This window comes from Amia ocellicauda, chromosome 6, assembly GCF_036373705.1.
Source record: "Amia ocellicauda isolate fAmiCal2 chromosome 6, fAmiCal2.hap1, whole genome shotgun sequence".
Taxonomy (NCBI): Eukaryota; Metazoa; Chordata; class Actinopteri; order Amiiformes; family Amiidae; genus Amia; species Amia ocellicauda.
The window spans coordinates 28,732,157-28,752,036 of NC_089855.1; the positions used below are offsets into that span (position 1 = coordinate 28,732,157).

The 19,880-nt window shown below is 38.4% G+C and overlaps 1 protein-coding gene across 2 annotated transcripts in view; it reads right to left on the reverse strand.

The window, feature by feature from the left end:
• nalcn (sodium leak channel, non-selective) overlaps positions 1–19,880 on the reverse strand; it is a 147,443-nt gene that overhangs the window by 121,995 nt on the left and 5,568 nt on the right. Inside the window, exons 1-7 of one of the 2 annotated variants that reach the window (XM_066706775.1) lie at positions 18,519–18,591; positions 18,299–18,360; positions 12,821–12,961; positions 12,470–12,652; positions 7,909–7,992; positions 3,571–3,710; positions 3,322–3,450 (exon numbers count right to left, since the gene is read on the reverse strand). In XM_066706775.1, the coding sequence (XP_066562872.1) occupies positions 3,322–3,450; positions 3,571–3,710; positions 7,909–7,992; positions 12,470–12,652; positions 12,821–12,961; positions 18,299–18,340 (719 nt within the window). In that variant the 5' untranslated portion in view covers positions 18,341–18,360; positions 18,519–18,591. Of the gene's footprint in view, positions 1–3,321; positions 3,451–3,570; positions 3,711–7,908; positions 7,993–12,469; positions 12,653–12,820; positions 12,962–18,298; positions 18,361–18,518; positions 18,592–19,880 lie in introns of those variants that run through there. The other variant, XM_066706776.1, reaches the window with a different exon arrangement.

A 19,880-nucleotide genomic window follows, 5' to 3' on the forward strand; every position in this document is an offset into this window, starting at 1 on the left:
ATTCCTTCACTCTGCTTGTCAGGGTATGAATATTAAATACCTGTCTCTCCTCATCCTGAAACGCTGCCAGCTGGTCCCCAGAGAATATAAAATACCCAAGGGGATTTTCACAGATTTCCTCTTACTATTTCAGTTTCTCACTGGGTATGCATGTGCCTTTAAGACATGTGTTCAAATAAACGGTCGCATTTTTATTTGATTATTTGTTTTGTCTATAGTTGAAACTCCGGAAGTCCGGAAGGGAATGTAAGTTGTGCATTATCAGGAGTGGGGATTCATTAAAATCAACAGTTTTTATTATCGAAATAAATTAACCAATAAGACTTTTTAGGGTTTTCAGTTTCTTTTATCTGTGCTGATTATCGCAGTTTCTATGGAAACTGGGGATTAAGAAGACGCGGGTTGGTATTAAGCAAGATGCACTGTATGTAGGTTTCAGGTTTATATGATATACCAGGTCTAATTCAGTGCACTAAAATAAAACATGGCCAGCTTTATAAATGCTTGGTGTAAACAGTGTTTCATCACTTTTAAGTCTTAGGTTTAAACAAATTTACTAGCATTCATTTGTATATACAATGATAACTACTTTGTCTTATTGTGACATTATATTGTAAATTAGGAGTAAAACAAAAAACAACAACAACAACAACAACATAGCACTGCATAAATATCTGTGACGACAATATTTTAGAACTGAAGAGACAAGCATTTTTATTGAGGCTATACTTGCCTATAATAATGAATTGAAACTTGTTGGTGGTGTAGTCGAGGGCATACGCCCACATAAATTTAAAGGAACTTATTGGAAGATCTTGCATATAACCTTTTATAATTTCCTATAAGGAATCATGTAGTCCACCATTTCCCCCCTTCCCTTGCTCAAGAAATTACCTGCAATCCCCCAAACCCCATCAACAAATTAATTACAGTATACCCACTTCTTCAGTCACCACTACAACACTACTTCAAACCTTTAAAAGTAAAAAAGTAGGTAGATTACAACTGTATTCTTTTATAACTAGATTAGTGCTCAACAATACTGCCGTGCCTTCACAATATAGTGTCACAAGTTTCTGCTGTGCTTGACACTTAATTTGCTTTTCACTCTTTCTTGTTAGAAAGGAGTCAAGTGTGGAAAATTTTGAATGATGAATTGAATTGTGAGTAGAATCAATCATCAGAAAAAAGTCATTAACATTGAAGGCAAAATTAAAAAGCTTTGTATATTTTGAGTGTGTGTCATTTAAAAGTCAATTACAGGAGGGCAGTGAGTTAAAAAATGTAATACAAATAAATGTAAAAAAAACCTACGCTAGTCCACCTTCAAAAAGATTGCCTTTGTACTGACACTAAATGTTTTATTTAAAGTTAGTAAAAATAAGAATCAGGTTTTCCCTTGTGCTGCAGGGTTTTGGGAAGTGTTAATGTTGCGATGATGTACTTTTAATGCACTCCAGCTTGACTTAAATCTAATAACTCATTCACTCCTGAGGACATGCTGTCTAGGGCCCGACAGATATATTGAGGTACTGATATTATCAGCCGATATTGGCCTTTTACAGAAATATCTGTATCGGCACATATTCCACCAATAATGCACTGATATATTTTTATTAATTAATTAATATGAATTACCATAAAAAACTTTGCAGGCTTCAGACAATAAATATATACATGTTCATTTGGTTTTACAGTTGATATTATAATTATTTACCATTATTTGTTGACATAGTTATGGTGCTTCAGTTTGCCCTGGAAGATCCAACTCCATGGTGATTCTCATGTACAGCAGCACCGCGCACACTACTGAGTGCCACAGTGAAACAAACACTCACCCACTGAGAAACACAGAGCTCATAAAACCAATAAACGTGTTTTACTAAAACCCTCATAACCAATAGAAAATAGTCTTGAAAGCTGTGCTGCATTTGAGTATCCATGGTTTTGATCACCATGACTGAATATTACCATATATTATGGCATAGAGGTGCATTTTTACTGCAAAGTTAATTCAATTGCTTTTCAAAATTCACAATAGCATTTCAATAGCAAACAGTAAATGTTCGCAGAAGATGTTGACTTGGATATCAGGAAACAAAAACTGTCTTCAAATGACATTCAAGCTCAGATCAAAGTAAAACATGTCAAGAAAATTAGTGAAAAACGCATCTCTCACACAGTGTTGGATAAAACTGAAACTATACATGATATTTATAAAACTATTTAAAATCCTACATTGTGTTTTGGCTGTGATTCTTATTGCAATACGTTTAAAATATGTATTAAATAAGTTACACTTTCTAGGGCATTTTTAAATACATTTTTTTTAAAACAAATGCAGCTGTGCTGTGCTGCCTGCACTATAACCTGCCTTGTGACCGTAAGATAACCTGACACGTGTAAAATGCAAATATAAGCTAGACCAGCACTTAACACTATATTATTTGCTCTAATGTATAGAACATGCACATGTTTCCATTTGTGTGAGAAACTGCTCGTATACCTTGGTCTTTGTTCTTTGTTCAGTACATATTTGACACACTTCCTGAGAAATATGACTTTATGACTTTTTTTTTCTGACTTTCTGTCTGTTATGCATGCTAAAAAGTCAATATCGGCAATCAGTAAATTTAGCTTCCCAATTATCAGTATCGGTATTGGACCCAAAAAAACCTGTATCGGTCAGTTTCTAATGATGTCTATTTGCTACTAACAATAAATAAACATCCCTGAGTCTCTCTCAATTTAAGAATGCTCTGTATTTTGCGTGGCTCTAAGAAGAGGTTGATTGAAGAACACTTTTAGCTTTTTAACTTTCCCATTTCAGATTTGGCTACAATTTAAATAAAATGGAAAATGGTGTGCTCTCTGATTTAAATATACCCATAATTCCACACTCACCCTGGTCCCCCACAATGTGTTATGTTAATTTTTTTGGCCTTGCTCAGGTCTACATGCCAGTTTGTTAGGTCAGGGTAGGTGCCCTACAACAGCTATGACAGAATACCAAAACAAAACTTAAAAATCCACAAGCTTTTTATGTTCTATTTGACTGTATAAAACCAGTATGATTTTTTCATTGCACATGATCTCTTATTCTCCCCCTGCAAAAAGAATATCCGTAAACATCAGCCTAATTGCTAATTTATATTTTCTGAAAGGTTTTTATTTTGAACACAAGCGCAGCTAAGTAACGAATAAATCAGCTATCTTTTCACATTGGGGCAACTGCTGTGAGCTTGCATTAACCTATACCATTAACCTATCATGAGAAGACATTTTCCAAGCATGCTTTGCCATCAAATCAAAATGACTCACCCTTCCTGTGTGTCATTGGTCACACAATGATATGTAAACGTTCCAAACATCTGGACTCCCAGAATTCCATACAACAGAAGGAAGAATAGCAGGAATATGGACACACTCCAGATTTGCTCTCCAGATCGCCTTTGAAGAGAAACACAGTAGCACTTTCATTGTCTCTAAATCATTTCATGTTTTATGTATGTATGCATGGATTTATTTAATGTGGCACAAAAACTTCAGGAGGTTTTGCTATTGCCTTACTTCAAGATATTTGTAATTCTTGTGCGCGGCAGCTCAAATCTGAAGTAAATGCGGAAAGCTCGAATCATTATGAGAGCTCTTGGTATCCGGAGCATTCCCCAAGGTGACATCGGGTCCACGAGTTTGGCTATTTCAAATACCTTTGGAATACAAGAAAAACAAACAAAGAAGTAAATTATATACACAGTATACAGTGAGGGAAAAAAGTATTTGATCCCTTCCTGATTTTGTCCACTGACAAAGAAATGATCAGTCTATAATTTTAATGGTAGGTGTATTTTAACAGTGAGAGACAGAATAACAACAAAAAATCCAGAAAAACGCATTTCATAGTTTCAAGTTATAAATTGATTTGCATGTTAATGAGGGAAATAAGTATTTGACCCCTTCGACTTAGTACTTGGTGGCAAAACCCTTGTTGGCAATCACAGAGGTCAGACGTTTCTTGTAGTTGGCCACCAGGTTTGCACACATCTCAGGAGGGATTTTGTCCCACTCCTCTTTGCAGATCCTCTCCAAGTCATTAAGGTTTCGAGGCTGACGTTTGGCAACTCGAACCTTCAGCTCCATCCACAGATTTTCTATGGGATTAAGGTCTGGAGACTGGCTAGGCCACTCCAGGACCTTAATGTGCTTCTTCTTGAGCCACTCCTTTGTTGCCTTGGCTGTGTGTTTTGGGTCATTGTCATGCTGGAATACCCATCCACGACCCATTTTCAATGCCCTGGCTGAGGGAAGGAGGTTCTCACCCAAGATTTGATGGTACATGGCCCCGTCCATCGTCCCTTTGATGCGGTGCAGTTGTCCTGTCCCCTTAGCAGAAAAACACCCCCAAAGCATAATGTTTCCACCTCCATGTTTGACGGTGGGGATGGTGTTCTTGGGGTCATTCCTCCTCCTCCAAACACGGCGAGTTGAGTTGATGCCAAAGAGCTCGATTTTGGTCTCATCTGACCACAACACTTTCACCCAGTTCTCCTCTGAATCATTCAGATGTTGGCAAACTTCAGACGGGCCTGTACATGTGCTTTCTTGAGCAGGGGGACCTTGCGGGCGCTGCAGGATTTCTGTCCTTCACGGCGTAGTGTGTTACCAATTGTTTTCTTGGTGACTATGGTCCCAGCTGCCTTGAGATCATTAACAAGATCCTCCCGTGTAGTTCTGGGCTGATTCCTCACTGTTCTCATGATCATTGAAACTCCACGAGGTGAGATCTTGCATGGAGCCCCAGACCGAGGGAGACTGACAGTTATTTTGTGTTTCTTCCATTTGCGAATAATCGCACCAACTGTTGTCACCTTCTCACCAAGCTGCTTGGCGATGGTCTTGTAGCCCATTCCAGCCTTGTGTAGGTCTACAATCTTGTCCCTGACATCCTTGGACAGCTCTTTGGTCTTGGCCATGGTGGAGAGTTTGGAATCTGATTGATTGATTGCTTCTGTGGACAGGTGTCTTTTATACAGGTAACGAGCTGAGATTAGGAGCACTCCCTTTAAGAGAGTGCTCCTAATCTCAGCTCGTTACCTGTATAAAAGACACCTGGGAGCCAGAAATCTTGCTGATTGATAGGGGATAAAATACTTATTTCCCTCATTAACATGCAAATCAATTTATAACTTTTCTGAAATGCGTTTTTCTGGATTTGATTGTTGTTATTCTGTCTCTCACTGTTAAAATACACCTAACATTAAAATGATAGACTGATCATTTATTTGTCACTGGGCAAACGTACACAATCAGCAGGGGATCAAATACTTTTTTCCCTCACTGTATTTACACACATATACAGTACTATGCAAAAGTTTTAGGCAGGTGTGAAAAAGTGCTGTAAAGTAAGAATCCTTTCAAAAATAGACATGTTAATAGATTATATTCATTAGTGAACAGAAGAAAAATCTACATCAAATCCATATTTGGTGTGACCACCCTTTGCCTTCATAACAGCATCAATTCTTCTAGGTACACTTGCACAAAGTCAGAGATTCTGTAGGCATATAGTCAGGTGTTTGATTAAACAATTATACCAAACAGGTGCTAATGATCATCAATTCAATATGAAGGCTGAAACACAATCATTAACTGAAACAGAAACAGCTGTGTAGGAGGAATAAAACTGGGTGAGGAACAGCCAAACTCAGCTAACAAGGTGAGGTTGCTGAAGACAGTTTACTGTCAAAAGTCAGACACCATGGCAAGACTGAGCACAGCAACAAGACACAAGGTAGTTATACTGCATCAGCAAGGTCTCTTCCAGGCAGACATTTCAAGGCAGACAGGGGTTTCCAGATGTGCTGTCCAAGCTCTTTTGAAAAAGCACAATGAAATGGGCAACGCTGAGGACCTTAGACGCAGTGATCGACCAAGGAAACTTACTGCAGCAGATGAAAGACACATCATGCTTACTTCCCTTCGCAATCGGAAGATGTCCAGCAGTGCCATCAGCTCACAATTGGCAGAAAACAGTGGCACCCTGGTACATCCATCTACTATCTGGAGAAGTCTGGTCCGAAGTGGCCTTAATGGAAGACTTGCAGCCAAAAAGCCATACCTCCGACGTGGCAACAATGCTAAGTGACTTAACTATGCATGAAAACACAGGAACTGGGGTGCAGAAAAATGGCAGCAGGTGCTCTGGACTGATGAGTCAAAATTTGAAATATTTGGCTGCAGCAGAAGGCAGTTTGTTCACCGAAGGGCTGGAGAGCAGTACACGAATGAGTGTCTGCAGACAACAGTGAAGCATGGTGGAGGTTCCTTGCAAGTTTGGGGCTGCATTTCTGCAAATGGAGTTGGGGATTTAGATGGTCTCCTCAATGCTGAGAAGAACAGGCAGATAATTAAGCATCATGCAATACCATCAGGGAGGCATCTGATTGGCACCAAATGTATTCTGCAGCATGACAACAACCCCAAACATACAGCAAAGTCATTAAGAACTATCTTCAGTGGAAAGAGGAACAAGGAGTCCTGGAAGTGATGTTATGTCCTCCACAGAGCGCTGATCTCAACATCATCGAGTCTGTCTGGGATTACATGAAGAGAGAGAAGCAACTGAGGCTGCCTAAATCCACAGAAGAACCGTGGTTAGTTCTCCAAGATGTTTGGGCCAACCTACCTGCCGAGTTCCTTCAAAAACTGTGTGCAAGTGTACCTAGAAGAATTGATGCTGTTTTGAAGGCAAAGGGTGGTAACACCAAATATTGATTTAATGTAGATTTGTCTTCTGTTCACTCACTTTGCATTTACTTAATTGATAAATATAATCTATTAACATGTCTATTTTTGAAAGCATTCTTACTTTACAGCATTTTTTCACACCTGCCTAAAACTTTTGCACAGTACTATATATATACACCGATCAGCCATAACATTATGACCACTGACAGGTGAAGTGAATAACACTGATAATCTCTTTATCATGGCACCTGTCAGTGGGTGGGATATATTAGGCAGCAAGTGAACATTTTTTCCTCAAAGTTGATGTGTTAGAAGCAGGAAAAATGGGCAAGCATAAGGATCTGAGCGACTCTGACAAGGGCCAAATTGTGATGGCTAGACGACTGGGTAAGAGCATCTCCAAAACTGCAGCTCTTGTGCGGTGTTCCCGGTCTGCAGTGTTCAGTACCTATCAAAAGTGGTCCAAGGAAGGAAAAGCGGTCAACCGGCGACAGGGTCATGGGCAGCCAAGGCTCATTGATGCACTGTGGTGCGAAGGCTGGCCCGTGTGGTCCGATCCAACAGACAAGCTACTGTAGCTCAAATTGCAGAAAAAGTTAATGCTGGTTCTGACAGAAAGGTGTCAGAACACACAGTGCATCGCAGTTTGTTGCGTACGGGGCTGCGTAGCCGCAGACCAGTCAGGGTGCCCATGCTGACCCCTGTCCACTGCCGAAAGCGCCTACAATGGGCACGTGAGCATCAGAACTGGACCACGGAGCAATGGAAGAAGGTGGCCTGGTCTGATGAATCACGAGTTCAAGGTGTTGACTTGGCCTCCGAATTCCCCAGATCTCAATCCAATCAAGCATCTGTGGGATGTGCCGGACAAACAAGTCCGATCCATGGAGGCCCCACCTCGCAACTTACAGGACTTAAAGGATCTGCTGCTAACGTCTTGGTGTCAGATACCACAGCACACCTTCAGAGGTCTAGTGGAGTCCAATGCCTCGATGGGTCAGGGCTGTTTTGGAGGCAAAAGGGGGAGCTACACAATATTAGACAGGTGGTCATAATGTTATGGCTGATCGGTGTATATATGTATAAAAAAAAAACAGTTGTTAAAACAGTTCAAAGCCGTCACAAACAAAGCAAATAAAAGTGAACAAAGAGTGTCTTTACCTGTAATACTAAAGAAACCCACAAGCAAAATACCATGAAGCCATCAAACACACACCAGCGGTCCTTCACATAGGAGTTATCTCCCTATAAGAGAAAACAAATAAACTTGTTGAAATTCTATTTGTGTACAGTATGTGTGTATGTTATTTAACTTATTTGATCTTGAAACAGAGAGTTAACAGGCAAACAGTAAATGCTGTGAAATCTCTCTGGAGGTACAAAGCTTGGATTGGAAATCTAGAAAAAGCAGAAGTCCTTATCATATGTGGGAGAGCTGTACTTCCAATTAATCTCAGCACCCACAGACTGTGGCCAGTGTACTAAAAAAATGGCCATGCATTGTTTGCCAGTATAACCTTAGCTAAAAAAAGCAAAACAAAAATGAAAAATCACAAAGCTATGAAAAGATAAAATTATGAGCTCCTATAGTTCTTGATATCAATTCAGTTCCATGTTTTCAACATGGTCTAAACAAATCTCCCTGTTCTTAATAAACACTTTAGAACAATTTCCTTCAAATCTGGACCCCTAATCCAATCGGTATTATCAATAAGTCTCCACATTATGTCATTTTACAGGCCTGGGAAAATAGTTAAACAGGTTCAGTTAAGTGAGTAATTGATTAAATTATCTAAATTAACTCAATTAACAATTTAGAAACTGAGAATCCTGTAGCCCTCAGGTGAAGATTTGAAGATCACTTGCTTTAAGAAATTCACATGATATTATATTAAGGAAAAATTAGCATGACATTGATTCTTAATTATTCCAGATATGTTCATATGTTGTTAACACAAACGCTGAAGCACATAAGATCCATTTATAATAGTCTTTAAATAGTATTTCATTGATTTGCATGAAAATAATTCTTGGAAAATTACAAGTGCACTGCCAATGAGAAAGTCTGCCTTCCTCACACAATATAATTGTCCTTTTCAAAGAATGTAAGGTCACAAGAGGGGGGAATGTATTTATATAATTAATCAGATACCAATTGTTGTGGAATTGTATGTCAAAGCAGATAACCATAACAGAAATGTAATTAAACAACTTTCGATCATTCAGGCAATTAGGAAAACTGAACCCTAATCTTCCTTTAGAATCACTTGCATTGCGATAAACATGATAAATGATTAAGACATTTATCTGAAGGCAAAATTAAATGCCAAAGGTCCAGGAAACATGTACAAATCAAATTATCACTGCACTGGCTCCTAACTGCTCAATGGGCAATTCCTTATATTGTGGGAGCTGCTACAAAAAAATATCATGTTACTAAGACAGGTCATGTTATTTCTGAATACCTGGGGAAACAAAACACAAAGATATCTTGCATAATGTAATGTGTACATTAATCTGGTCCCTCTTTTACTCTCTGCATACATGGAACATACCTCTGCAATTATACTATTACACACTTCTAAACACAAGAAGCTATATGAAATTAATACTAAACCTTAAGTATTCAATTTGTCTTGCTGGGTTCACACAATTAGCTTACATAAATAATCCATTATTTTATTATAGAAAAGGCCTCTTAATTATTTGTAATAAATTATATTATCTTATACCACTGAAAGCATTTCACATCTAAAGCTTTGTAATTGCAGATAACAAAACAAAACAAAAACATACTTGTGACTATCCCTTATACCTCAGATGCACAAAAGACAATTATAGCCACCTTCTGAATAATGAATTCCGAATGTGTTGTTAAGCACATGGACAAAGCAGATGCCACAGCTAAGTCAAGGAGCCCATAAACATGTTGCTGGTGTTACTAAATGTTACTTTACTAGACATAAACCATGACAGGATAGCAGTAAGAAATACATTAAATCAAGGAAACACAACTTGCACGACAATGTAATTCTAAAAAAGACTGTCAATGTATACACCGGAGACTGGAATTATGGGGCGGCTTGAACAATCAAACCGAACTGCAATGAAGAATGGAGAAAACAGAAGAAGAATGATTTATGACCATGTACTAACCTCCTCAAAAGCAAATGCAACAGAGGTTTACAATAAAGGACAGTGTTTTCCTCTAGAGTCTAGTACTGCAGGTGGGTGGGGTAGAAACAAAGTAACAAGGCATTGTCACTTTTTGAAAGGTACTTCATCAATAACCTGTTAGATGTGCATTTCCAGGCTGGGCATAGCAAGAGCATAATCAGATTTTCTCCTGTAATGAAAATGCACATATAGAATTAAAGAACCAATTGAGTTTTCATTAGTATTCTAAAGATTGCATGATTGTTTTTTTTTCTTTTCTTTATATACCGTTCAACAATTCAACAGATTGAAAATTCTAGATCCTTTTTCATAAAATGTTTTTGCACTCTTGGGTCTCTTGATAGCTGCCTCTCTTTGCGGATTCATTCCAACCGATCTCTCAATAATGTCACTTAATCAATAATGTGCTTAATTTTTCAGGATTGACAGCCAATGAAAGGAGACATTTTTAAAACCTGAAGGACTGGGGCTCACAGGACAACATCATGTTACTTAAAGTGGTCTGTTTCCAAGAATTAAGATAAATGCTGTATGATTTTACTTGATTTGCTATGAACCTTGGAACCATTTAAAAGTGATATTTCTCCTGCATTATTAACATGGCTATTCAGAATGCTTTCCATAGTGTGTACCTTTCCTTTCTTTTCATCTTTCCTTTTTTATTGAATATTTTAAAATACCACACCCTTTGATTCTCCACATTCGGATCTCCAGCTGTCATCGCTGGCATTTACTGAATGACATGTGCTCTCCTGCTGCATTTTAGAGGTGGTGTCTGAGTTCATAAGACTGACATCATTCACAATCTTTCATCTGCATTAGCAGTTTCAGCTGCGAGGAAAATGGCATTTAGGGAGATAACATTACAGACTAATAATTTCCAACTCTCTTACAATTTGCACAGCAAATTGCTCGCATTTATCCCATGTTTAACATTCCATGTTAAGATGTGTTTTCCTTTGGCAGTGTCTGGTGCTTATTAAATGCCATTTGGTTGTTGTCCATTGTTGTTGCTTTCTTAGGGTCAGAAAGATGCCTTTTATATACAGCTGTAAATACATATTTGGAAGGATAACTTTATATAAATATATATATAAATGTATATGAAACAACAGAAAATAGAGGGCAGCACGGTGGCACAGTGGTTAGCGCTGCTGCCTCACAGCTCCAGGGGTCCCAGGTTTGAGTCCTGGCTTGGGGTGCCTGTCTGTGTGGAGTTTGCATGTTCTCCCTGTGTCTGTGTGGGTTTCCTTTGGGCACTCCGGTTTCCTCCCACCATCCAAAGACATGTGGGTTAGGTTAATTGGCCATGCTAAATTGCCCTGTGTGTTCTTGCCTTGTGGCCTATGCCTGCCAGGATCGGCTCTAGCTTCCTCGCGACCCTCACCAGGATAAGCAGTTTTGAAAATGGATGGACAATGGAAAACAGATGATAACTTTGTGTTCACTTGTGTTAGTTTTCCATAGCTGTTCAAATTTCAGAAAGATTTAAAACTCTTTGAGGTTACACACCATACATTTTTGATAATTATATCAGCTGTGTATGACTCACATTTTCTAAAGGTTTTCTTAAAAAAAAAAAAGAACAAGAAAAAAGAACAATAATAGTTATTGTACTTGCCCTGCAAAAATGACAAAAGTTGAAGACCCCCCTGACTTGCTAGACGGCAGAAAATGTTCTCGTTAAAATTGTTATGGAACCTGATTGTTCAAGTGACAGCAATTTAAAGCGCAGTGTCTTTTTTGTGATCTTTAATTTGCCAATTAAGCTGTCCACATTCCCTTTACTGGTAATTAGGTGCCATTCATGAAAATGCCCATTTCCTGCTGCTAAACATCAATCTATTTTTTTTATTTTTCAATTCTGAAATTAAACTCCAGAAGAACAGGACATTCTGTAACATCATTTCTCTCATTTTTCTTTTTTCTTGCTAGTTTTCCACTCTGCTTAAATCTCTAAAAAAGTAAAATTAAAACTACATTGCATTTTTTCATAACAGCTTCTAAACTTTATTAACTCATTAATCCAATTCTAATAGTACAATATAAATTTGTTAGCAAGAGAATATTTAAACCTTAGGTAAACAGGAACACTATTTTCTCAAATAAAGTAATTATAATTCCTCTAATCACCTCCCTATTACTTTCCATAAGCTAGTTAATAATTTTCCACTCAAAATAAGTAATATACAGGAATAAACTCCTGTTACTTAAATGGCACACAGAAGGAAAATAATTATGACCACAAACCCAATATGATGTTGTTCCTCTGAATTGTAATGTTGATTGTGTAATTGTCCTTCACTGTGAAGGATAAGAGCCTTTTGATTAATCTCAGCTAGTTGTGGCTGTGGGTTTAGATTTGTGCAGAGAACTGGGTATTGTTTTTCTTTCTTCTACCAATTTCCTGTAAGCCTAGAGTTAGGGTTATGGATAGCTGAACAGATATGCTACCTATTTTAAAGTGTCAGCAGTGGTGTCCAAAGACATAACTTTACATCTATACATTTCCAATACATTTTGATCGATCCAGGTAGAAATGTACCTTAACAATGCCCCGGATGTGCATCTTTGCGATCATCTCGGCCGTGTACAGGAACATGAGCAGAGTGTCCAGGGCAAAGGTCACGTACTGCAGAGGCGGGTAATGTTCGAAGGTCATTGGTGTGTTCATACACACAGATATGACGCTGATGATGGCACACGCCCGGAGCAGAGAGTGCACCCACTGCGGACAGAATCATTTACAATTGTATTATGCTCTTTTAATGTTCTTTTCCCCTTCTTTAGTTAATATATAATATAATAATGCCCCCCCGAACTGCCACACAGAATCACACACTGTGGTCTGTACTCTGTCTTCTATTCGCTCCTCAAATGTGAAACACATACTCACTGGTTTATTTATCCAAAGAATATCAGCACTATCTGCCAAGGTTTCATCAGGACCAAAGTCAGTCATGGGTTGGGCTTCAACCCGTGAGCTTTGCTTCCTTTTCAGCATGCTGGGGCTAGCAGTGCTATAAAGGGAATGTATCTGGAAAAGAGAGCCAAAAGGTTAGCAAATTAAAATACTGTACAATAATCGCCATCAGTTTGGTTCTTTCTTGGAATCCCCTCATAAATCCTCTCTCTGTCGACTACATAAACTACCAACGAGAAAATGGTACAATGTATTTCTTCATCTTGACTGAGAATTAACTGAGGGTAGCCTTTGATCTCTCAAGAGATGTTCACGTATTGAAGAAGAGGATGGATAAAGTAGATATTTCATGTGACAACCTGGAATAAAACATATTTCCAGGGTTTCAATATACTGAAACAACAATACTGTATTGAATAAGGATTCTGATAAGAGGCATGTCAGTATTAGAGGACTTATATAGATGTCTCGTTTTAATCTCAAGGATTGCATTTTGAACAAAAGAAGGTGTCCTGTGGAAGACTGATGGACCAGCTAAAAGTAAATCTTAATTGCCAGCTACATTTTAAGAATATAGTTGAAAGAACCAGGCTTGATTAAATATTAATAATAATTCAAGAACATCTTCACCACCTGTTCAAATTGTGCAGTCAGTATACCTGGCTCTGCCATTCATTTTTCATCAATGAATATGATTCCACTTCCTTTATATTTTAAAGGATTTAAAACTAGTAAGCACAAGGCTCTTTGATAGGGAGTTGGATCTTGTGACTTTGGTGAGGTTTAAGGTTGAAAAGTTCCTCTTAAACAAATAAATAATTTAGTGACACTTAAATATCAAGGGTATCATTCCTGTCATGTGTATCAAGTGCGTGTCAGTGATTATATATGAGAATACAATCCCAGATAAAGCACATTTCTTTCTTAAAAGAAGCCTCTAAACAAATATAACAACTATACCTACATGGTTTAATAAAGGTCAAAGTTCACTGAAATTCACAGAATCTCACTTTGGCTGTAATCTTAAACTTCCAAACAAGTCATTCAAATGAAGCGTATTTTGCGAATAATATATATACAATACACTAATAGCCTATCATAAAATAAGAGGAACAATTATAGGCAATTATAGGCAATTGATGCTTTTAAAGATGAAGCTTAACTTCAGTAGACCTGCATATCATTTATAACAGTAATAATTAAATGATCACATTTAAGCTCTCGTTAATAATTCATTAAAAGATGTACAGTGCTGAGGTATTTGTCCATGCTAATAGCCAGCAGAAATACATTATTTATGCTTGTCTAGATCAGTTTCATTGGGTTAATGTGATTGACATCTGAAAGTTTTGCACTAACAACCAGATTGTGAGGTTTTTCAAATGTACTGCTGAATTTAGAAGGGCCTTAATTGTTATACATTCTGCCTTGGGTTTTTTTTAATGTCAGGCATTACAAATCTCACCCATTTCTATACATAATAATTGTCTTGGCAATTTGACAGTAGAAGACAACTCTCTATTCATGTTTTAATAGCACCAAATAGTTTCTTAGAAATATATACTTTTTAAAATGCCAACTGAAAAAATTAAACGAAATATCGGTGCAAATTATGCACAATGGAGTTTTTCACTGTAAGGTTATTGTTTTGTTGTGTGTCCATGTGTGTCATATACATATATATACACCGATCAGCCATAACATTATGACCACTGACAGGTGAAGTGAATAACACTGATAATCTTGTTATCATGGCACCTGTCAGTGGGTGGGATATATTAGGCAGCAAGTGAACATTTTGTCCTCAAAGTTGATGTGTTAGAAGCAGGAAAAACGGGCAAGCGTAAGGATCTGAGCGTCTTTGACAAGGGCCAAATTGTGATGGCTAGACGACTGGGTCAGAGCATCTCCAAAACTGCAGCTCTTGTGGGGTGTTCCCGGTCTGCAGTGGTCAGTACCTATCAAAAGTGGTCATGAGGCCAAGGCTCACTGATGCACGTGGGGAGCGAAGGCTGGCCCGTGTGGTCTGATACAACAGAAGAGCTACTGTAGCTCAAATTGCTGAAAAAGTGAATGCTGGTTCTGATAGAAAGGTGTCAGAACACACAGTGCATCGCAGTTTGTTGCGTATGGGGCTGCGTAGCCACAGACCAGTCAGGGTGCCCATGCTGACCCCTGTCCACTGCCGAAAGCGCCTACAATGGGCACGTGAGCATCAGAAACTGGACCACGGAGCAATGGAAGAAGTTGGCCTGGTCTGATAAATCATGTTTCTTTTACATCACGTGAATGGCCGGGTGCGTGTGCGTTTCGCTTACCTGGAGAACACATGGCACCAGGATGCACTATGGGAAGAAGGCAAGTGTGATGCTTTGGGCAATGTTCTGCTGGGAAACCTTGGGTCCTGCCATTCATGTGGATTTTACTTTGACACGTACCACCTATCTAAACATTGTTGCATACCATGTACACTATTTCATGGACACGGTATTCCCTGATGGCATTGGCCTCTTTCAGCAGGATAATGCGCCCTGCCATAAAGCAAAAATGGCTCAGGAATTGTTTGAGGAACACAACAATGAGTTCAAGGTGTTGACTTGGCCTCCAAATTCCCCAGATCTCAATCCAATCGAGCATCTGTGGGATCTGCTGGACAAACAAGTCCAATCCATGGATGCCCCACCTTGCAACTTTCAGGACTTAAAGGATCTGCTGCTAACGTCTTGGTGCCAAATACCACAGCACACCTTCAGAGGTCTAGTGGAGTCCATGCCTCGATGGGTCAATGCTGTTTTGGTGGCAAAAGGGGGACCTACACAATATTAGGCAGATGGTCATAATGTTATGGCTGATCGTTGTATATACATACACACACACACACACACACACACACACACACACACACACACACAACACAAACATGGTGAAAACTTAGAGAATGACACTCTCAAATAGATCATGTTGAACATCAAAAATGAAATCAGTTAGAAGAGTCAACTTCAGAAATACGTAATAATATATGTGCATAATTATATCTTACATATGTACCCTGTATTTTCCAGTACTGAGTGGTTTATTTGATTGCACTAGCAGAAGTCTGCACAATATGTCATAAGCATTATATCTTAATTTGGTAGAGATCTTTGAGTTAAATTTTGTACCTTGTTAAAGGAAGGTATATTTATCTAAAGCAGTTCTATCAAAAAAGTAATTAATTTTATAAACAGATATACACACATACGGTATATGTAGATATACAAAATCATCAGCTTATAGGGGGAAAAGTATGAAACGGTGATACTTACATGTATAAAATATTTGTGCGTTACTTGGGACCTACTGACTGAAGCAATGTTGAACTTGCAGAGCACTGACAATTGGATGGTGTTATGCCACAATTTACTGGGACCAAATTGACTGAGTCTAAACGATTTCATTGGGAAGTAGCATAATAATAAAGATCACAGTTCCTCAAATCTTGTCCAAGGGACTCGAATTAATCTGGCAAACAACCATCTAATTTTCAACTGACCTTAAAGGGAAACTAGTGCAATTCCTAAAATTATGGTTTTATGTTTTTACGTGTTGCTATAGTGTATAAGCAAGATGTATAGCACTCTTCCAGTTTGACTCTATCATATTAGGACATTTTGAAAATGTAAATAATGGCGGATGTCAAAAGTCAGCACTTTCAGCATTTCAGGATGTGTCTTGTCATAACTTCCTGGATAGCAGAAACACAGCAGAAAAAAAATAAATAAATACCAGATTTGTCTACCCCATGGCAACTCGAGTCATTATTATCAAGTTAACTGAGTGTTAGCGTATCATGGTCTTACTCCTTGATAGTAATTATAGTTTCTATAGACAACATTAAGTGTTGCTATGCCCATGGCTATGGGAAAAACAATGAAAATTGAGATATTATGTTCTCCTTTCCAACAACAGAGGAGATCATTGCTCAAAAAAAGGGAAAAAAAAATCAGTTTGGTTTGATCGCAGTGCATTCCATCATTTGCATCACTTGAATCATCGCACTTGCCTAAGTTGGTTTGTATGAACAGACAAATGCACAACAGTGTATATTACAATGTGTGATTTCGAATTTGTGATTTTGAAATAAAAATAAAAATAAAATTATTAGTATTGTTGGTTACGATGTTAATGCCAAAGCCTGACTGAACGTAATGACTCGAGTTGCCGCAGGGAAAAAAAATTCAGTGCTTCTGTAATTTTTCCTCTGTGTTTCTGCTATCCAGGAAGACACATCCTGAAAAGTGATATACATCTTATTTATACACAACAGCAACATGTAAAGACCCATAAAAAACATAACTTTAGGAATTGTGCTAGTTCCCCATCAAGCCAGTATATAACACATGCATGATAATGGAATTTTAACTTTACTGCTAAAGATCTAAGCACCCAAATAAAACTGCATTTGGATTCAATTTCAAATGAGTGATTACCCAGTAAATGACTAAGTGTAAAGTAAAAACCAAATGTTCTGGAGAATGTTACTGTAATTATAAGTTATTATAACTTGTAATGTTGGTGGAGCAATTACTAGCAAAGTTCATGGCCCCTACAGATGCTATTACTTTTCTGTGCACCATAAAGAGGCAGGATGAAAAATCTTTGTAAACTGATGTCATCTCTGTGTCCACAGGGCAGGCGTAGATTAAGCCAGTGCACTGTACACTTAAAAGAGGGTTATTTCAAAAATGTCCTGAAGGACATATGATCTGAAATGGGAAGAAGGGAGTCAATCTCTATGCCGTTTGTTTCTTATTGGGTCTAGGTTGAGGCCACTAAAGCCTTTAAAAGTCAATTTCAGCAATGAGGTTAGCAGATATGAGAAGTTGGGGAAAGAAAATATTAAATGAAGTGCCTTAAAGCTACAGGACTCAATCATATGAAGAGGTATCTATAGTATCTACCTTTTCTTAAGACACAACATAAGTGCTGGTAAATTGAGTAACAAAAGAAATGAAAAAGCCCAAAGTCCATTGAAAGACGTTTCCTCTTGAAATGTCAATGGGCATGCAGACAAACTGGTGAACTGCATACAGTGATGTGTGTGATGGCCCACCTTTATCTGGACCAACAAAACAGATCAGGCTGGACAAGGGGATATTGAGCATCGTACAGTACTCTACAGAGTGAACCGTACTGTTTGATCAGCGCCATTTGGGATGTGCAGCCAAAGCACATGTACAACACACAACAAAATAGTTTGCTTTGAATGGCTTTGGTAAACTTACCTGTTATAAACAAAACAAAACAAAATCAAATTAAAAAGGACCAGACTTGATCGTGAAAAACGTCACATCTGCAACATAACGCAAAAAAATCTGGGGCCCGGGGGGCGTTCTGTGCAATGGCCGTATAGACAGTCAACATTATGACACGGGGAAAATCACACAACCCACAAGAACAAAGCGCACATACCAAAGGTAAAAGTAAGGCTGAAATTGCTCCAGCACGGCACATAACATGCGATCAGGCATACCCTGTAAATAACACACGACAGTTAGTAAACATGGCATATGTGGTATACCGACAGATACTGTAGAGAGGACAGGAAACGTTAACCACATCTGACAACGGTGTATATGCAACATTCAGTGAGGTGCTGCGGACAGACCACCTAGGGGACAACATCACTCACTGTCAGACTCCTCATGGGTGCGCTCATCCCAAGGTAACAAAGCTGTAGGAATCTGCGAGAGACTACGAGCCGGGGCGGATTTCAACACCTCCTGATTCCTGCCATCAGAAAGACATCAGACTACAGCAGCAAGACGAGAAGAACTTACCGTCCACAAACCACATAGTCACCGTCAGGATAGGTGGCTATAAACACCCCTGAGGACCTGTACATTACACCCAGCACTGCATCACTGTGCAGCAACAATAAGGCATAGGAGACATTTCATAGTATGACAAACCTCACACCCCTTCCCCACTGGTATGTGCACTAGTAACTTTGACATTGATCTTTTTTAAGTTTAATCTGGGGGTTGTGAGGTGTTGCTTCCAATCACCTTAGTTGATTGTTGAAGGTTGCATGTCACATCCTTTTAATACATTGCACACATTAAACTACATTAAACTACTGTTTTGTGTGTGTGAGTGTTTTTTATAGGAAATGCAGCATTTCATTAAAATAGAATGTCCATTCCATTATGCACCCAAGTAAAAGCAACCTTGAATAACTTTTAGCAAACCTATGACCATGATCGTGCTGTACCCTTGTTTTAAAAATATTCTCTTCTGTTTCCCACTGATTAATCAGTTCAGTCTTTCTGTTAAGCTTCTTGAAAAGCCAAACCATACATTAACACAACAAAACAAAATGCTATTTTGACATACTGATGGGGAAGCTGTATGAGAAAAGGCTTTAACTAATACAAACTAGAAGACTAAGATGGAGCAGGAACAGTGTCATTGGACTGCATCATTCTCGCCTGGCAGTAAGCAATCTTCAGACACCATCCCTTAAAATAAGGAGTATTGACCAATTTATCAATACATGTTCATCTCTTCAGACCTGCTTGGTTATATATTGCTGGAGTAATCAATAGAATAACACTATCAAGATACATCTGGAGGCTTTCCATGCTTATTGGGTTAACTTCCCTCTCACCTCTAGGTTTTTATCGATGTGACCTATCGAATTAATACATTATTCCTGACTCCTGACAAAGAGGCTGCAGCAGTGTCAGTGTACTTTGGTTATTGTTAAATACTGTGAGGTTAAGACGAGGACAGTGAGGCTTACAGCATGTTAAATGCAGCCATGAGAAACATTTGATCAGAATTGAATCTCATTTCCAAAGTTATGTCAGTTAATACAGGAAACACTCGCATTGCCATGATTCAATGATGCCTCAATTCTGATTTAGCAGAATTAAACATGATTTTCAATTATTTAAAAAAGTATAATTTGCAGGAACTAAAACATCTAAACTGTCATTTCCAGCTCTATTTCTGCATGGTGCAAATATAATTGTAACTGTGTTGACAAAAA